The sequence below is a fragment of the Brienomyrus brachyistius genome, chromosome 9 (genome assembly GCF_023856365.1).
Source record: "Brienomyrus brachyistius isolate T26 chromosome 9, BBRACH_0.4, whole genome shotgun sequence".
Classification (NCBI taxonomy): domain Eukaryota; kingdom Metazoa; phylum Chordata; class Actinopteri; order Osteoglossiformes; family Mormyridae; genus Brienomyrus; species Brienomyrus brachyistius.
Window position 1 is genome coordinate 25,233,228 of NC_064541.1, and position 18,749 is coordinate 25,251,976.

Consider the following 18,749-nt stretch of genomic DNA (forward strand, 5'->3'; position numbering starts at 1 on the left):
TGGTGGGGAGGTGGTAGTTGGGAGCACAGCTGTTTCCTGTTACCCTGCCTGCAGGCTCAACTCCACACATACAGATGGAGAGAGAGCAGTCAAGCCCTAACGCCTGAATCTGGCCCTTTGGCCTCTGTTCTCAGTCATTCCCATAATGCACCAGTAACTCGCCGACCAGGGTTTAAACGCACAATCCACTCATTGTGAATTTACATTACTTTGGTGCAGAGTTTTACAAATAACAAAATAGTGTTCTTGTAATAATTCTGTACTTTTTTTTCTTACAAGTGAATATTTGTTTTAAACTAAACTTTTGTTCACGGAACTTCAGTACCTGATTTCTTTCCCTAACATGCTGCCCCCATGTTCCCAGGATGAGAGAAAACCATTCTGAATTTTCAATCTTGAATATTAGAATATTCCTGGCACTTGTGATTTAGAAGCTGGCTTAGTCACCATGCCTGAAATGGGACCCTCAGCTCCAGGGTCCGGATGTTGGGGCATCCTTGTAACTCCTTGTCCTATGATAGATCACAGAACATCGCGGTGTGGGCCTGCAGCCTGTCTAAGCTGCTGAAAGGCCACACCACTCATGATGCCCCCTCTACAATTTTCCACCCAGACATGCGACGCCACAAATATCTAATTTAAAGGTCGACTGGCTAATGATTGGGTCTGGGCTTGCTGAGCAGGACCTCAAACTAGGCAGCTAGAAAATCCGACAATGTTCAGGCAAGGTCAGGGTGAGAGGTAGATGACTCAAAAAACAATCACAGAACATGTCTGTGGAATATGACACAGACAAGAGCGATTATGAACGACGACAGCAGACGCTGCACAGGAACTTGGATGTACACAGACACAACAAGTACAGCATGACAAAGACGCTTGTTAATGATCGGTGGAAATAACCCTGTTAAACGAAACTTTATGTTCACTAAAAAAACCCAAATGCAAAAGATTTAAACATTTTACTGAAGCCGAGTTCTGCAACAGCACTAAACTATGAGTGTGTCAGCATACTGGAAACTCATCTTTTAAGCCTGAGGTGAAGGCACCACAAGCTGTGTCCCACAGACAAGCAAAGCAGAAAGCAGGGAGCTCTATCCCACTAACTGTGGGCTAACAGCGAGTCAAAATGGGTGGTCTGAGGTCCCCAAAGTGCCGATTGGGTTATGTGAGACTCCCTCTTTCGAACACAGTGGCAAATACTAACTCTGTTATAGAACCTAGATAGGGATCAGTAAGTTACACATGAAAATGCAGGATTCTAATACTCCTAACCCCAGGCATACGGCTCTAATCCAGGAACCAGCGGGGTCTGAGATGAAAACGTCTTTGTGATGGGACCTGTCTCACATGCCCTTTTCCATGTCTTTGCATGAACGACATATTAAAGCACATATAATAAGTGAATCAGCAAATATCATGTAACTGAAAAAGCCTGCTCAGAGCTGCTGTTTTTCTGGGATAAACATCAACAGAAAACTCAGACTCTCTTAATGTTTTATGGATCCTTCACGGGCTTTGCACAGGATTACTTCAGCGGAACAGTAGAACACAATAAAAGAAGCATCCGCTGAGAATGGCTGGGCCACTACAGAGGGCAGGAGGGACCCACCTTGACGTAGGCCACGTAGGGCTGACACACCGGCTGCTTGATGCTCAGGTGGATCTTCTCACTCACAGCTCCAATCAGCTCCCCGTTAAGTGCAAATAACACTCTCGTGGGCTGACTTCTCCTCCGCTTCTCCACATCAGCTGTCAAGTTGTACAGCAACTCTGCATCATGTGGGACAGAGAGAAGATCAGCAGTGCAGGTTCCTCTGGGAGGTGTTTAGGCAAAAGGAATGGAACTGGTTTCCAAAGAGGAACACTCCCTGGACATATGGAAATACAAAGCGGCTCGTAAGCCCGTACAATGCAGGCCCATGTCTCCTCACTGAAGGGAGGCCTTCTTCATGGGAGTCAGGCACTCATGGAATGTGACTCCCAGTTCCCCAGGGCATCACAAGTCAGATAGAAATTAAGCCTGGGGGGATTTTAAAGGTGAAAGGTCATTTTCACTTTCTTTTTGCCAACCTCCCCCTCATAAAATAACATGACTAAACTAAATATTAATACCCAGAGTTGGACAGCCCCAAATATTGTGAGTGCTTCTTTTCAGGAAACAAGCCATCTTCTAAAATGGTCTCAGAGTAACAAGGAAAGAGGTACAGAGCTGGGAGACAAGGCTGAGGTGCTCCATGCAAAGGATGAGAGCTCCATCAGGAGATGAAGTGTGGCTGGGGCTTTCTAACCCCAACCCTCCACTGCAAAGCCCCCACTGCAAATTTACAGCTGACAGAGGTTGAGCCCTCGCTCTCGAGGAGATGTGGAACTTGGCTTTTGTCCAAGTTTGGACAATGAATTTACCAATGTGTGTATCATTCTGCGTGTGACTGGGAATTATTAGGTTACACAGTCACTGAAAGCCTTTGTTACACAGCGCATCACTGGGATTGTGACACTGTGTATCCCTCAGTGATTATCACTGTTAGTGATTCTGTTACACAGTAAATCACTGTGATTCTGTTAGTTTGTAACTTTGACTTGTACCGTAACACAATTTATAATTTTGCTACACAATAAGACCTTACAGTCTGTTATGATACATCACTTGGAATCATTCTAAAATGCAGCAAGTTGCTGTGACTCTGCAGCACAGTTTGTAACTGTGAATCATTCCAATAGACTGTATATGTGTGTTGTAGTGTCTGTGCTGATGCAGCATCATTGCTCATGTCCAGTGCCACGCTTCAATAGCATGCACCTGATCTCAGTGACAGTGCTGGAGCCCCTGCGGCTGGCTGGCTTTTGCTCCACCCACAGGGCCATGTTACTTCATTCCTTGAACCAGCATTTACATTCGGCAAACAATCTCACTAAGGTCAACAACAGTGTATAATACAGGATGGGGCTGCATTCACCAGAAGGACCCTGTCTGTGGAAGGTAACTACGACCTCGGCAGCCCCCCCCCCCCCCCCGCTGGAGGAAGGGCAGGTCTCTCAGCATTAGGTGCTTTCTTTCCAGAGGCAGAGCCAAACCCAGGCTGCAGCAGACAGAGAGCCCTTATTCACACTTTCCTTTCACATAACACGCCCTGTTCCGTGCCGCCTGTTACTGCACACGCCCCTGACAGCACATACGTGGGCATTACACGCCTTCCGTCACATGCCACAGACTGAAGTATGGAAAAGGCATGAAGGAGAAACACAGAAAGCAGAAACAGATCCACTTGCACACATATAAACACAGATACATAAAAAGAAGCCATGAAACACTGACGGACACTTATAGATACACTCACCAATGTGGCCTGGTACCTGCAGCCCTCGGAAACTCAGGCACAGGGTGACGTTCAGGCAATTCAGGTGCTGAGGGCCATCATGGCACGACGGTGCTGTGATGTTGATGGATGGGGGCAGAAGTATGGACACATCCACAGTAATAACAGGCCTCGACCTGCAGGAGGCGACAGTGTGTTGCAGCCAGACCCACTACAGTCTCCCTGACGTTGTCTAACAGAATGGAATCACACTGTATTTTAAACTCCTGCAGCACTGAAGTTAAAAAACTTGAGCAGTTAGAAATGATGATGTGACTATCAGGTTCTGGTGATTAAACCACTCCGCCCCAAGGACCAGGAGCTTTTACTGGGGCACACAAACCGTGACAGGACAGTGACAGAGCATATTTAATCCATGCACAAACTAAAATTGACACTCCACTCTCAGATGGGTTTTCAGTATGAGCTCTGAACAAGACTATGTGCAAATCCTTACTTAAACTTCCTGGAATCATTTAGCCAGATCACAACACAGGAATTGTTTGACTAGAATATTCCTTTTCCTCAAAACGTCACTCATTATCTACAGTATGACACAATGTGCCGAAAGTGTGCCTATGGTCCCCACATGAAGGTATTGAGGTTGTCAGCGTGACTGTGTGCAGCAACATGCACGGTGTGTAAGCCGACGACAGACGGGTCCCCATTCACCTGAGTAACACCACACTGTCAGACATGAAGGCTCCAACAGTCACATCTGCAACACAGAAAGCACAAGCCAGTGAGCTCAGAGGCGACAGTCCAACAACGTCAGCACAACTAACTGTTCTGCTTCAAGCCGTACCGTCATGTGGAATGTAGTAAACAAAATGCCAGAGGCGTGTATCAAGCCGCTTTCTACAGACATCTCACCATGTCTGAAATCTTGAGATAGAAGTGTTGTCTCCAGTCTTCTGACATTGGGCTCCTTTTATCCAAAGTTAACCTCTAAATCTCACTCATTATGTGTGAGCACAATGTCTTAGCAAAGATAAGGTGATTTTTTACGCTAAATACAGGTATTTCAAATTTTTAATCAGAATTGCACCTTCCATGTTAGAGATCCATAAAAGAGGTTTTTCTCACATGTCTCCTGTAACATCTTTAATCCTTGAAGGCTGACCTCCGTGAGAAGGTCACTAAGACCACTGGGAGACTGGGAGTCTGTCTAAAATTCTGCTGTGATCGATATGGCCATGGGAATGAGAATAAGACAGCGTGGCCCCAAAGCCCACTGAAGACCCCCCCCACCTGGGTAACCGTTCTGGTCCATGTCCACACCACCAGAGATTGCCTGACCAAACATGCGTAGGGAAGGGTGGATGCTGCGACCGGTCAGTTTCTAGAAGACAGCACAGAGAATGGCAGTGAAAGACAACACAGCCGAGAATGAAACAGCAGCAGGAAAAAACAGAAATGAATAGCACAGAGAACAGGAGAGGAAGACAAATAATATCAGGAAAAGAGCACAGAGAATAACAGTGAAAAAGTACAGGGAACAGAAGTCAAAAGAGCAGAGAACAGGAGCCAAGGACTGCACAGGGAGAAGGAGTGAAAGAGCACAGAGTGTAGTGTACAGGAGCATAAAGTAGTATAACATATGATGTTTCATTGAATAAACTGATCATGATTTGAACAAATAATCTCTATGGTATTTATGGTTATGACTTTCAAATTATTTACGATGTAGTAGTGTAGTGTGGAAGACAGGAGGGTAGGTTACCATGGAGTAAGTGCTGACAATCCCATTTTTGTCACCATGGTAAATGTATACTACTCCAGTGTAGTCATCCTGCTTGGGAGCTCCAACTGCCACGTCTAGTGAGTAAAAGAGTAGTTAAGAAAGGCTCATAAAACCTGTCCCACACTACCAACATGACCCCTGAAGCCCCACCATCACCAGCCTGAAACACAGACCGACGCCACCATCACCAGCCTGAAACAGACCAACGCCACCATCACCAGCCCTAAAGATAGTCCAACAGCACTATTACCAGTCCCTAGGGCGGCCTAAAAATACAAAACAAGGGTAACCCCACACTTACAAGGCTAATGGTTCCGGGAAATGGGCTGGACAAGTCACATCTCCTAAGCTGGGGAAATGAATTATCATTCATTTAAAAATCTCAAGAGTCGAGTCCCATTCGAAATTCCTGTGTTTGATTCCTTAAAATCCGAGGCAACAGCTGCCTGAAGACACTAAGTACTACATGGTAGGTGCAACCTCCTATTGAGCTATAATCAGTCATCAAGACGACAGGCAAGGTACTCATCAATGTAAAATCTAATTGTTGGTTGTGAATACTGCTTTACCAGATCAACGCATAATTTTGCGTATTAAGGGTTTGCATAAAAGCATTACCTTCATAACCATCATCATCGATGTCACCCAGCATGGAGATGCACTCTCCAAAGTGGCCGTTGTAAGCTCTGTCCCCTGTTAGGACCCCGGTCTCCTCCATGTACCCCTGACAACACAGAGGTGAGGATATGTTAAGACAAGGCTTCCCTTGAGCATAGCCTTGTGCCTGGCGTTTCCTGGGATGTTTCCTCCATATCACTGGAACCTCAAACTATACAGTCTAATGGAAGGACAGGAGTCCCCGTATCCGCAGTTTCAGTAAATGCAATTTCAGTTATCTGCAGTTTACAGTGGTCTGAAAAAAAAATTATACAATGTGTAGTAGTGTGTTTTTCCATTGTTCCTTCGTCCTTTGAAATACAAAAGGCATGGTTTCCATTGTTCCATCATCTCCTGAGAATTAGAATAAAACTTCAGAATAACCTTTATTTGAAAAGCAGTTTGGCTAACTGCAGTAGTCAATGTGAATGTGTCACCTGTGGATAGGAGGGACCACTGTATTACGGATTTGAGATGGATGGATGGATGGAGGGGTGGCTGAGTCTGGGGCGTAAGCAGGTATCATGAGGAGACGGCACTAACTGTACAGTATGAGGAGGTGACAGCAGCAGAATAGACTCACGTTGCCCCTGTTCAGGTAGACGGCCACCTGGCCCTCGTCCCTGACCTCACTGTGCATCGGTGCCCCCACCAGCAGGTCCGACAGGCCGTCCTGGTTCAGGTCAACTGCACACAATGAGGAGCCAAAGTAAGAGCCCATCTGCAACCAAGTCAAGTCACAACAAAGCATTCAGTCAGTTACACTCCGGACATACCCCCCCTCCCCCCCCACCCAACTCCATGCCCAATCAGGGACCCCTTGCTATCTGCTAGATACGTAAAGCAGATATTTACCATGTATTGGTACCATTGTTACAATTACAGGTTATAATTAGTTAAATGGTACACCCCTGCCGGTAAGAATCAGGACTGAATTCAATCTAAGCTGAAAGCAATAGCTAGAATTTATCAAATTTTTAAAAATTTCATAAAAATGAAGTAATTCCTGAACTAGAGGTATTCCATGTCAAGCTCGATAAAAGCATCTGATAAATAAATGTAATGTAAAAAATCAACAGAAAGAGAAGGACATGACTTTTGGTCAATTAAATGGTTCATAATTGTTTTGTGACCAGGGTAAGTCCAGTTTAGCTGCATGGTTAAATAGGACTAAGCGCAATTTCAGTGCAACACATCTAGTACCTACCATTTTCCCTGAAGCTTGAAAAATCTTCACCAGAGATAACCCTTCTATTTTGAAAATGTAAACCTGAAATTATGAAAAAGAGAGGATTTAATACCAGAACCATGAGGCATTTTATAGCTAAAAGTATTTAACCAGGAATTGGTTTATTAAGCCACAGCCATTGTTGACACAGGTGTATAATTAAGCACACATTCTTCAGCAATGAAGCACGTGGTCTCCAACAATTAACATAGGTAGCAAAATGGGCAGCCATACAGGAGAGATTACTGAGTCTCACACCTGGCATCTTCACAGGACACCAGCCCTGCTAGAGCTGCCCTGGTCAACTGCGACTGGATGGAGCGTGAAGTGGAAACATCTGGGATCAAGATCAGCCGGAAAGTGGACAGCACCTCAAACCCACCAATAGGGCCCTAATCACCCATCATCAACACCCAGCCTGAGTGGTACCAAATCCCACCAGCAATGTTCCAGCACTTAATGCAAAGCCTTCCCAGAAGAGTAGGGGTTATTATACAAACAAAGCACTGACCAATTGCAAATTAATACCACTGGAGTCAGGACGAGATGAACAAGCTGAATAAGTCCAAATACTGCTGGCTAGGGAGTGTACTGCACCTGGAGAAGGTGCCAATATGTGTGAACCCTCTGTACTGACATCTGGATGCTGATGTTTAACCCTCTGGAGTCTGAGGCCATTCAATCACTTTTGAGGTAGTCTGACATGCATTGAAATTTTAAAATATTTCATCTACTCAAAAAACATTTATCCCAGAGTGCTACAAATGCTTTTATTCCGCAGAAATTCAGCACCAATAATCGGAGACCATTTAGAATGTCATTATTCTATCTTTTGTTAAAATCAACTTTAAAAAACATACACTTTTTATTATTATTATTTAATTTTTCTTCAATGCATGTTAATGGCTTGCAGTGGTCCGACAGCCTGGATACTGGGGCGGAGCCCTAAGGCTTGGGCACGGGTCGAGGGTTTCAAATGTCTTCCTCTGTTTTGTTCTTTTTTCATTCTTTTCTTTCTCTCTGTTGAAAATGCCAATAAAAAAACTTTGTCCGAAAAAAATACACTTTTCAAAAACCAATTTTTTGAGGTGCTGACTAATCAAAGAAATTCACATTATACGGATTTCTAGGCAAGACTTTTGAGCTACGGAGCTACACATAGGTGAATGGGACATTCATAGCCATTTCACAGCAGAGCCAGTGTGTTGCATTCACACCAAAGATAACTGCGGTGCGAGGCCGATATCCGGACCAGAACTCATTTTTCTGGCCCCTTGTTTTAACACAGGTGAAGAGAATGAGGATGAACAGGAGCATCACACCTTACATTTTTAAATTCCACATGAAAGATTTACACATTTCTTGATTTGCGGTATAAATGTTAAAATACAAGGTAATTACTTGTCATAGCAGTGCAAATACATATAATATATAAATGTGCATTTGCATTGTTACAACAACCGTGCCACGCATATCGCTTTTAAAGGTGAATGCATACATGCCTGGAGTTGCATCTCTGCAAATACGACTCATAATTCATCCATGAATACATCACCAATTACAGCCCACTTTCTAACTGGAACACACAAATGGTAGTTCGTGTTCGACTGCTAAAGTGCAGGAACAAGTTGTCAGTAGCACCGATGACAGATGAATCGCGGGACACAATTTTGAATGAACTATATTAAACTCAGGAACCGTAATGAATAAAGCTAAAAATATTGTAAGCATTTGCAGTACTCTCCAATTCATCGCATCTCACAAGGTCCTCCATTTTTGTCTTCACTTCCAAAACGGTGCCCCTCCCACAGCAACATGCACACACTGACACCAGCACCGGTTCCAGCAAGGGCTTGGTGTGAAAGGGGTATCAGACATTTCATGTGGTTTGATTACTAAAGTGCTAGAACTCTGGAGTGACACTATTTTTTTCCGTCGCCTTCACAACGAATATGATGAGACAGGTGTCACCACACCTGTGATAGCTTGCACACTGTCAATGGCCCATCAGTCTGGAATGTCATTGTCACTGCCCCCCAAACCCACCACAGTGTGAATTTTAAGAAAAGAAGTGCAATCACAATATTCTACCCAAATAATACAAAACAATAAATGAATAACAGAACAATCAATTGTCCGTCCTGATGGGGATGCCAAGTTTCAAAACAGTTCCTGTCTGGCTGAAGGCAAAAGTAAACATCACATGCTTTGCACTTCCGAGGGGTTTTTGTATGTGTAATATCGCAGCGCCGGTCAAATGGCTCCGCATAGCAGCACCTATTAGCCTGTCCGGCACGCTCTGAGCCACGCACACAGCCCTGACTGTTTCCTAACTACTTGGGCTGTGTCCTCGGTTTATGTAAGTGTGTTTACCTGGGTGTGCCCCAATCTGCGCCGGTTACTCACGTGTTTCCCTGTTCTCTGTAAGTAATGATCATGCAGGTACCTTACAGTTCAGTGTCAGCATCAATTTCTCCAATATATGCGATGGGAGTGTGGTTGGTATTTGTGTGTGGCCCCTTTCATGGGCTACAAAAAAAGTGTCACTTTGTCTGTACAGTGCCATTGAAATCAGTAGACAATATTGTACAGAGTTGCGTCTGGATGTTTAAAGCCCACAGTTTGTAGAGTGACATCATCACATGAGCAGAATGCCACACCCACCTTTCCCTGGTTTCCGTCCCTAGGGGCCCCAGCAACGACATCAGTAGCCGTAGCCGAGGAGAAGTGTCCAGCTGTGACAGCGTATCCTAGGAGAGGGGTGGAGAAGAAAAGGAAGGACTATATTTCTGCCCTAATAGGGCTATGGTTCCCCTCAAAATCACCAACAGGAAGTGACCCCTTATCCTTCAAACATAGCCAGTCGGTGACTGGGGCTGCAGTAAAAACTCGAGTGGAAAAAGAAATGAAATGGGAAATGGGGTAGCTGTTTTTCCATCCAGGGGTGTGCCTGCTCCAGTCTCCCTGGGGGGAGTACGGAGCAAGTATGGCGGGCGGGGCCCAGGGTGAGGAGAAAGGACAACACCAAACTAACTAACCACAGAAAATGTGAAATCAGAAATGGATTCCAGTGCCTGTCAATAACCTGTACTCATTATTCACTGTTTCAATAAAATTGGCACAAAGTTAAATTCTTTTTGGAGTAAAATTGAAATTGGTCTGGAATCAATGCAGTAATGAATTACAGGCTTTTGTGCGGCCTTTTTATTTATGCTGTGACCCTCCTATGCCAAAATCAGTGGTCTCTACCATTGTCTGGGTCTGCATTCCACGTAACAGAAGACATTTTCAGAAGGCTGAACTTCACAAAGAAATTGGGAGGGAATAAAAGCAGCTTTCCCTCAATTTACATTATCAATGAATTTACGAAAACCCACCGATCGGAGGGGGTCTTACCGAGGTAGCTGTATCGCTCAGAGCTGGCCGCGCCTTTACTGATAGAGTAGTACGAATCTGAAGTCAAGTTGAGTGCCTTTACTGTTCCAGTCCAGTAGTACGACCCCGGAGCGCCCATCACTAGCAACTCCTGAAACACAACCACAAAATGTTATTAAGCTATATTAATGCCGTTTTCATTTAATCAATCACAATTTCAAATTCACTGTTCATACTTCTTTTGTAGATTCATTGTTTACCAACTAAAAGGTTCATAAACGCCATACATTCATAAAAAGCATCCTGGGGTGTTCAGAACAGGGAGGTCATTGAAACCTGACATGTGTGAGAGGCAGCCATGCCCTGTGTGCTTCTGGGTATCTTCAACACCGTCGTTCAGCCAATGAAATATCTCAGCACTGGAACACGAGTGGAGCACATGGCAGGCTACAGGGACCGAAGCAGACTGTCTGAACTACTCTCCAAGCCAGGAGCGGCTTTGCGAAACTTAAATCACTGGCTTCTCATGCAACGACGTGATGGAAGGAAAACATGGGGTTTTGGTTCAGCTCTGGTTCAGCTCTGGTTAGCTGGCGGCCACAAACCACCCAGCACTATCTAACAATTATACCACAGGAATTAGAGGCGGCTCTTAGGGTTACCTTTGATCTCTGAGCATGAGTAGTATTCGTCTATAATGTGTTTGCAGACAGACTTCCATCCTGCTGCAGCCATACAGGGTTACATCTCCAAGATATTTACACTGTCATTATAACACTGCTCCATTAAGTATGCATTTGGATCCTCTCAACATGAGACCAGTGAGACAGCTTTGACTCCCAGTTTCCATGTTACACTGAGGCTGTAGTCTCTATTTCAGTAAAACATACTGTTTTAATGGATCTTTTTTCCATCCATCCATCCAAATTCCACCCTCTTTTTCTAGCCAAGGTCATGGGGAATCTTTATCCAGCTTGAAATATTCTTGATATAAACTATATTTGCATATACAAACACTGAGTATCTACTTTATTAGGTCCACCTAGCAAGCACCAGGTAGGATCCCCTTTTTGTTTCTACTAAAACTCCAAGACAACATAAGTGAGTTTTCAAAGAAGCAGCACTATTGTACTGAACTGTTATACTCGCACTAGCAACCTTCCTGTTAGCATTAACAAGTCAGGCCATTCTCCTCTGACCCCTCTCATTTACAAGGTGTTTTCAACCACAGAATTACCACTGATTGGTTGTTTTTCATGTACTGCACCTTTCTCAGTAAACTTTGCACACAGTAGTATGAGACGATCCCAGGAGAGTAGCTGTTTCAAACACACCCCATTCAAAATCTGTTAGATCACACATCTCAGCTGTTAGGTCACAAACGCTTAGCCAGGCAGTAAGCAAGCCTCTTGACACTGTGTGCTGTATATATTCGGTTGCAGCCACATCATTGGTTGTTTGGAGGAAGCAGTCTGTTTGCATTAACAAGCATGTGCACCTGGCCACTGAGTATTCAACCGGATCTGTATTTATGTCATTCAGGATCATAATGTCAGACTCAAGAGTGTTTGTTTGTGCAGAATGAGAGGCTACTGACCTCTGTAAAGACACCAGCAATCCCAGCCTGACACGATCCGTGCTCCTCCCCGTATGTCTTCTTATAGTCTGTGGGGAAAAACCCCACAATCCCACACTGTCTCCAGGATAAAGGCCACTGCCACTCTACTACGGCTGGGAATAGCTTAAGCATCCATCTCTCGTGAGCAGAAGGACCCGGAAGATGGCTGACATAGGGTCCCATCGTAAAGAACGTTCCCTCATAGAGCACGAGGCTGGCGGGGGGTATTCCACAGCAACACAAGGGGCCAGATAAATACTGACGTTTTCCCAGATTCATCACTTCACACAATATATTTATCAGCGAAGCTGCAAACCACTTTTCAGCCACTAGCAAAAGGTACTCGAGTAACACTTTACTTGAGGGGACACAGAGAATGTAAAGGTACGTTCTTATGTAATGCATTAATTAACCAGGAACTAAGTGCTAGTTACATACTGATCACATGTTCATCATTAAACAACCATGATGGTTCATATATTTCATCCAGGAACTATATTAGTATAATTTATTCTTGGGTAGTAAATGAGTAACTAAGTTATTTGTGCATCCTTAAGTCTTTCAGTATTAAGGAGATGAGTACTAGATTAATGGGATTACTTATCCTTACAGCAGCGGATAAGTACTAAGTCAGTGAAGGTACCTACCCTCGTAGCAGGGGATGAGTGAGCGTGTGCTGCCCTGAAGTGTGGGAGGGATAACTGAGCAATAGCCGTGGGGCATGATATGCTCGGACTCATAGAAGACATTCTTCCAACGGTGCGCACAGGCCTGTAGGGAAAGAAGGGAGGGTAAAAGCGTCTTTCATAAGCACACATCCACACGGCTTCCACAGAGACACACACTGGCCATAAACTCACAAACATCCATACAAAACACCCCAACACAGGCACATGAAAAGTGGGTACTCAGGTGGACACTGGAAGGATAGCATTCAAAGAACAAAGTTCTCAAAATCCTCAGGAATAAAACCAATATGTACAACATACAGATAATCCATCCATTTCCTGTAACTTCTTGTCCTATTCAGGGTTGCAGGGGACCCAGAGCCTATGGACGCAAAGGCAGGGAACAATCCAGGATGAGGCACCAACCCATCGCAGGGCACAGTCACACTCCATTCACACCTATGGACAATCTGACAACTCCAATCAGTTTCAGTGTGTTTTTGGAATGTGGGGGGGAAACAGAGCAGCTAGAGGAAACCCCATGATGACACAGAGAGAACATACAAACTCCACTGACATGGAAGCCTGGCAGAAACGTGAACCCAGATCCCAGAGGTGTGAGGCAACAGTGTTAACCTCTGTACCACCATGCCGCCCCACACAGACCATCATCCTTCAGAATACTATTCACTTCTAGCAGATCTGTCTTGTGACTGACAAAGAAATGAGGTCTGCTACTCTTTTAGTAAGAGAATCTGCATGAGAGCCTTTCCAAAACTGCCCGAAGCAAAACTGCTCTTTTCTATAGTCGCAGACTGAGTCCCCAGACTGAATGAGCTGTGGTATGGAAACAACGCAGAGGTAAGATCCAGCTGGCTCACATCCCCTCAACTAGAGACAATCCTCACTCAAATGTTTGCCGAATGATACAGAATGACAAGGAAAAGATACAAATCCAACACATCGCCACACGGCTCAACCAAGAACCAGATAAGGGGGGAATTGTGGCAACAAGGCAGATCACATATTGGCCAGAAAGCAATTAGTAGAATTAACAGACAACAGAGAACATTTTGCTAATGTTTTCTCAACAACAGCACAACACCAACTGATCGTTCTACAGCACTGTCATGAAGCCAATGACAAACTCTGTATGAATAATCATGCATAGATGAGACGTGGGTTACTTCTGGCTTGACTATAAGCATCATGGACCAGGTTCCTCATCTTTCCTCCAGGAATCCTGTAGACCCATCTGGCCAAGGATAAAAAGAGTGTATAATTTCCCCTGGTCTGTGCGTCAAATGCTAAGATTGAAGAGGCGGAGTCCACAGGGTGTCCAAATAACAGGGTGCCAGATGCAGCACAAAGAGGATATTGGCTGATCCAGGATCTGCTCCAACCTCTGGGTAGCTCATCACTAGCAAGTTAAAAAGGAAACCTAAAAACCTGGTATTTCTGCCAGACTGGTCACACAACACACAAATGGGGGGAATTCATGATTATAATCTGACTGAGCATGGTCTGTGCAATTAGCTGAACTGAACAACGAGACAAACTTAATGTCTTGGCTAGAGGTGCAGCCATCAAGGAAGAGGTGCTGGACCCAGCCACTGCTCTAGGGCTCCAAGCTCACTTCCTGCAAACCACATGGGAACATAGCTGTCTGCTCTCCACCAGCAATCAGAAGAGTTAGCACAGACCCCTAATCATGTCATAAGCCACAGTCCAGCAACCTAACGGCTAACAAATAAAGACCAAAAGCGGAGTGAAAAGGTTTATTGTTTAAAATCAGGTGGCAAACAGACTGGAATGTACACTTGTGACCAATATTGTGGAAACACTTCCAAGTTTTAGAGACTGAAGAACTTTATTCAAGTATTCAAGAGTAACTGCTCCAGTTACTTATTTAATTGTCCAATGTATGATTTTTGTAACATTGCTTATTTATAAACATCACCGCCAATATTCGTGTAATAATTTTTAAAGTGCAATGCCAGAAATGCTAGGTGGGTCCACAGTTTTTACACTAGTGTAACGCTCAGCTGAACCTAAAACAGACCATGAAAGGCTCCCCGAAAAATAACAAGGGGTCCCCCCAGACTTGTCGCTCTCACTGTAAAAATGCTAGTTTGTATTGACATTCACATCCATTATTCTGTGTGTACGTGGAAAGACCAAAGGTAGGGTGCCATTCCAACAGTCACATTCTGACGCCCCAAGAAGGGCTGTGCGGTGGAAGAGGTCCTTACACATCAATACAGACATATTCACTGGGGTAGGGGGCTGTAGCTCACCAGCACTCTTCCATTGGGTTTGTCCTGCCGGGCCAAGCTAATTCCCATCCACTCATCATCCCGGTCCTCCTGGCAAGTCTTCCCACAGGCTTCCCTTTTGTTCCCTATGGATCAAGGAATGAGCATTAGCTTTCACAGAATAGCATTCCGGATTTTATTTCCAAAGTGTTCAGGCGCTCGCATCTCAGGGGGTAAGAACTGAACACCTGGACAGGAACTGCAGCCTAACTTTGTAGCCAAACTGTTTCTCCAGAGGTCTCTCTTTAATGGTCTTCGCTACAATGGTGTGAAAAAACGTGTCAGTCTTTATAATTATCTGTAGTACCACATCACAGTCCACATTTTGGTCGATGATAGACCACATATATGGCGGCCACCCCATATGACTGTAATGGAGTTGAAAATTTCTTATTGACCAGTGATGTCATAGCTGTCGTAACATCGTAGCACAACGCATTAATCACGTGTTTGTGGTGATTCTGGTGTAAACAAGCCTACTGCTCTGCCAGTCATTTGAAAGTATAGCACATGCAATTACATACAGTACTTAACACCTGGAAATGGTAACTCTTAGGAGTGGGGGGGAAATCAATTCCATTACAAATCACAATTGTTCAACGTGGGAATTTCAATATATTAAAAAATCCATTTCTAAACATCAATTTAAACATGGGTTACTGGAATTATGTTATTCACATTTAGTACTGCTAATATATTTGCCAATATAATATATTATATTTGCTTTTGTTAATGGACTCACATGCGCAATTCTGGCACGGTGCTACCATGAATGAGCAAACCGTGTGAAGAAACGTATTAATTTGTTTCAGTCCATGTTCCAAATTGAAGATGCTGCGACCGCAATTCCATCAGCTTCATTGACTTCAACCAAGAATTTCCTGTAATTGCTGATCAAGTCCTCACATTAGCTTGTGGTTCATAACCCGTTAAAGATTCAAAATTCAAGATTCAAGGTTCCACCTCATCCAGACATGCTGTCTCATTCTCGCTAGAAATCACACCTACCACCACCATGCCAACTGCAAACATCAGTTATGTGTTCAGCTATCGACCTTCACATCCTGTGGTCTACCAGTCAGGAAGCTGAGAACCCAGTACCAGTGGGGCGAGCTCAGTCCCAGGTCTTCAAGCTTGGTGACCAGCCTAGGGGGGGCTATGGTGTTGAAGGTGGTGCTGTAGTCAATAAACAGCAGTCCCCCCTTCCAATGTCCAGGTGAAAAAGGATGGAGTGAAGAACATAAGAAACGTGGGTAATTCAGGTCCAGAGAGTAAAAGTCTAGACCAAGATTTTTTGCCAGACAGCAAGAGAGGAAAAAAGTCCATGTAGTGGGTGAAAGTGGCCCTCCACGATGCTGCTACCTCAGGCGGCAGTTGGTGCTAAATGTGTCTCCGGGGAGGTAGAGACACCCCAGAGATTTTCTCACTATCCGCTGCAGTGTGTTGCAGTGTGAGACCTTGCAGTTCCTGTACCACACAAAGATGCAGCTGGACAGTAGGCTTTCAATAGTTCCCCTATAGATCGGAAGGGGGGGGGGGCTCGCTCTCTTTGGTTTCTTTAAAAAGTGTAGACGCTACTGCAATCTCTTGAGCAAGGGAGCCTGTATTTAGGGACCAAGTAAGGCTGTCCATGATGTGGACACCCAGGAAACTGGTGCTTTTGATGCTCTCTACAGCGGTGCTGTCAGTGGTGAGAGGTGGATGGACAGTGTTTGTTTTCCTGGAGTCAATTATCACCTCTTTTGTCTTATCGACAGTGAGAGAGATTATTGCACTTATGGCTGGCAGCAAGTCTTGCCGCTTTCTCCAATCAGGCCCACCACTGTCGTGTCGTCCAGCAAATTTTTTTTTTTTTTTTGTGACCAAATTTTTATTTGAGATTTTTATAACAAAGAACAAAATGGAACAAAACAGAACATACTCCACCCCCACCCCACCCCCAATACACCCTGAGACAGCAGTTCAAATATAAAGAAACAAAAAACCAATAAAGGTCACCGGCACACTCAGCCACGGAGAGCACAGATAAAAATTGAGGATAAAAGAAATAACACACTTATACCACTGAAAAATGTTAGAATTAGGAAAGTAAAATCAAAACAAAAAACAAGGAATATGGCCTCAGGACATGACCTGCAACCAATCTTTGACCAGCTGCACGTCATGGACCCAGCTCTGGATTGTAGAACCAGACGAGTTGTTAATCCGGGCTGCAGAGAGTTCCAGCAGAAGCAGATCAAGAAAGGTGGACTTCCAGACAGAAGGAATGGCACGATCAGGAGACTTCCAACGAGAGGCTAATAACAACTTGGCCGCTAAGGAGGCAGACATCAGAAGCCTCTGCTGGAAGCGAGAGAGAGAGAGAGAAGAGAAGTCCAGGAGAAGAAGGACCATGGGAGACAGGGGGATGAGAGAGGAAAGAACTGAAGAGAGAGATCTGGCCACATAATCCCAAAGAGCAGCCACTGGAGGACAGTCCCAGAACATATGGAGAAAGGTACCAGGGACCTGGAGGGGACAAAGATGACACAAGGGGTCAGGCTCTAAGCCCATGAGATGGCGTTTCCTGGGAGTGGGGTATAATCTGTGAACAAACTTAAATTGTGTTTGCTGGTGATTGGGATTTTTAGAACAATTTTTAATATTATGAAAAATAACACTCCAAGATAAGACGGGGGTGGGAGAGAGCTCCCCCTGCCAGACAGAAATTATGGGGAGAGGTTTATGAGAGGATTTGCGGAGGAGGGAATAGAGACTGGACACGGGCCTAGAAACAGGAGACAGGGACAGAGCAAATCTGCACAGCGGGTGAAACGGAAGAGGTGAGGAAAAGGAGATATTACAGGCCCTAAGCATGGACCTCAGCTGGAGGTAGAAAAAATATGAAGAAGAGGGAAGATTAAATGTGACCTTAAGAGATTGGAACAATTTGAGACCCGAGCTATCAAAAATATCACCCAGGGTGGAGATACCTGACTGAGACCAGGGCGAGGAAGAGATGGGGCGGCCTCCAATGTTCAGGACAGGATTATGGAGCAACGGAACACTGGGGTGCCATTTTGGGAAGGGGCCCAACAATTTCTCAACCCTTCTCCATGTGCGAAGGGCCTGACAGATAATCGGACCGACTGAGGCAGAGATGGATTTGAATTTAACAGGGAGGAAAGGAAGCGAGGCTAGACGATGGGGGAGAACATATTCTGCTTCGATAGGAAGCCAGGCAGGGGGATGCTGGGGAGGACTGATCCAGCTCCAAACTGGCCTTAGAGTAAAAGCAAGGTGGTAAATTTCGAAGTCCGGTAGAGAGACGCCTCCATCCAACCGGTCACGGATTAGGGTAGAGTGTCTGACGGAGGGTCTCTTGCCATCCCAAAGAAAAGTAGAAATAGTAGACTTAACCGAAGCCCAGTACCCAGGTGGAGGGGAGAGGGGAAGCATGGAACTCATAAAATTAATTCTAGGGAGCACGTTCATCTTAATAACAGCCAGCCTAGCCCGAAATGAGAGGGGAAGAGAAGACCACGAGGAGATCGAGGCTTTAATGCCCTCGAGAGTGCGGCGGAAGCCAGCAGCTGTGAGCTCTGCAACTGATGGGTAAATGTCCAACCCCAGGTATCTGAAAGACCCTGCCTGAGGAATAGAAGGAGGAAGTGAAGAGGAGCGGCAGGCAGGATTCAACGGAAGGAGAGAGGATTTTGCCCAGTTAATCCTATAGCCTGACAGGGATTCGTATGACTGAAACAGGTTAAGGACATGAGGGAGATCCACAGGAGCATTGCCGAGGT

At 44.9% G+C, this 18,749-nt stretch overlaps 1 protein-coding gene across 1 annotated transcript in view; it reads right to left on the reverse strand.

The window, feature by feature from the left end:
* The window catches only part of itga9 (integrin, alpha 9), a 70,586-nt gene that overhangs the window by 42,056 nt on the left and 9,781 nt on the right, over positions 1-18,749 (reverse strand). Inside the window, exons 4-16 of the mRNA XM_049026066.1 lie at positions 14,947-15,050; positions 12,629-12,752; positions 11,961-12,028; positions 10,385-10,514; positions 9,653-9,738; positions 6,968-7,030; positions 6,344-6,481; positions 5,722-5,827; positions 5,083-5,177; positions 4,611-4,701; positions 4,032-4,077; positions 3,342-3,496; positions 1,613-1,773 (exon numbers count right to left, since the gene is read on the reverse strand). Coding sequence (XP_048882023.1) covers positions 1,613-1,773; positions 3,342-3,496; positions 4,032-4,077; positions 4,611-4,701; positions 5,083-5,177; positions 5,722-5,827; positions 6,344-6,481; positions 6,968-7,030; positions 9,653-9,738; positions 10,385-10,514; positions 11,961-12,028; positions 12,629-12,752; positions 14,947-15,050 — 1,367 coding nt within the window. The remainder of the gene's footprint in view (positions 1-1,612; positions 1,774-3,341; positions 3,497-4,031; positions 4,078-4,610; positions 4,702-5,082; positions 5,178-5,721; positions 5,828-6,343; positions 6,482-6,967; positions 7,031-9,652; positions 9,739-10,384; positions 10,515-11,960; positions 12,029-12,628; positions 12,753-14,946; positions 15,051-18,749) is intronic.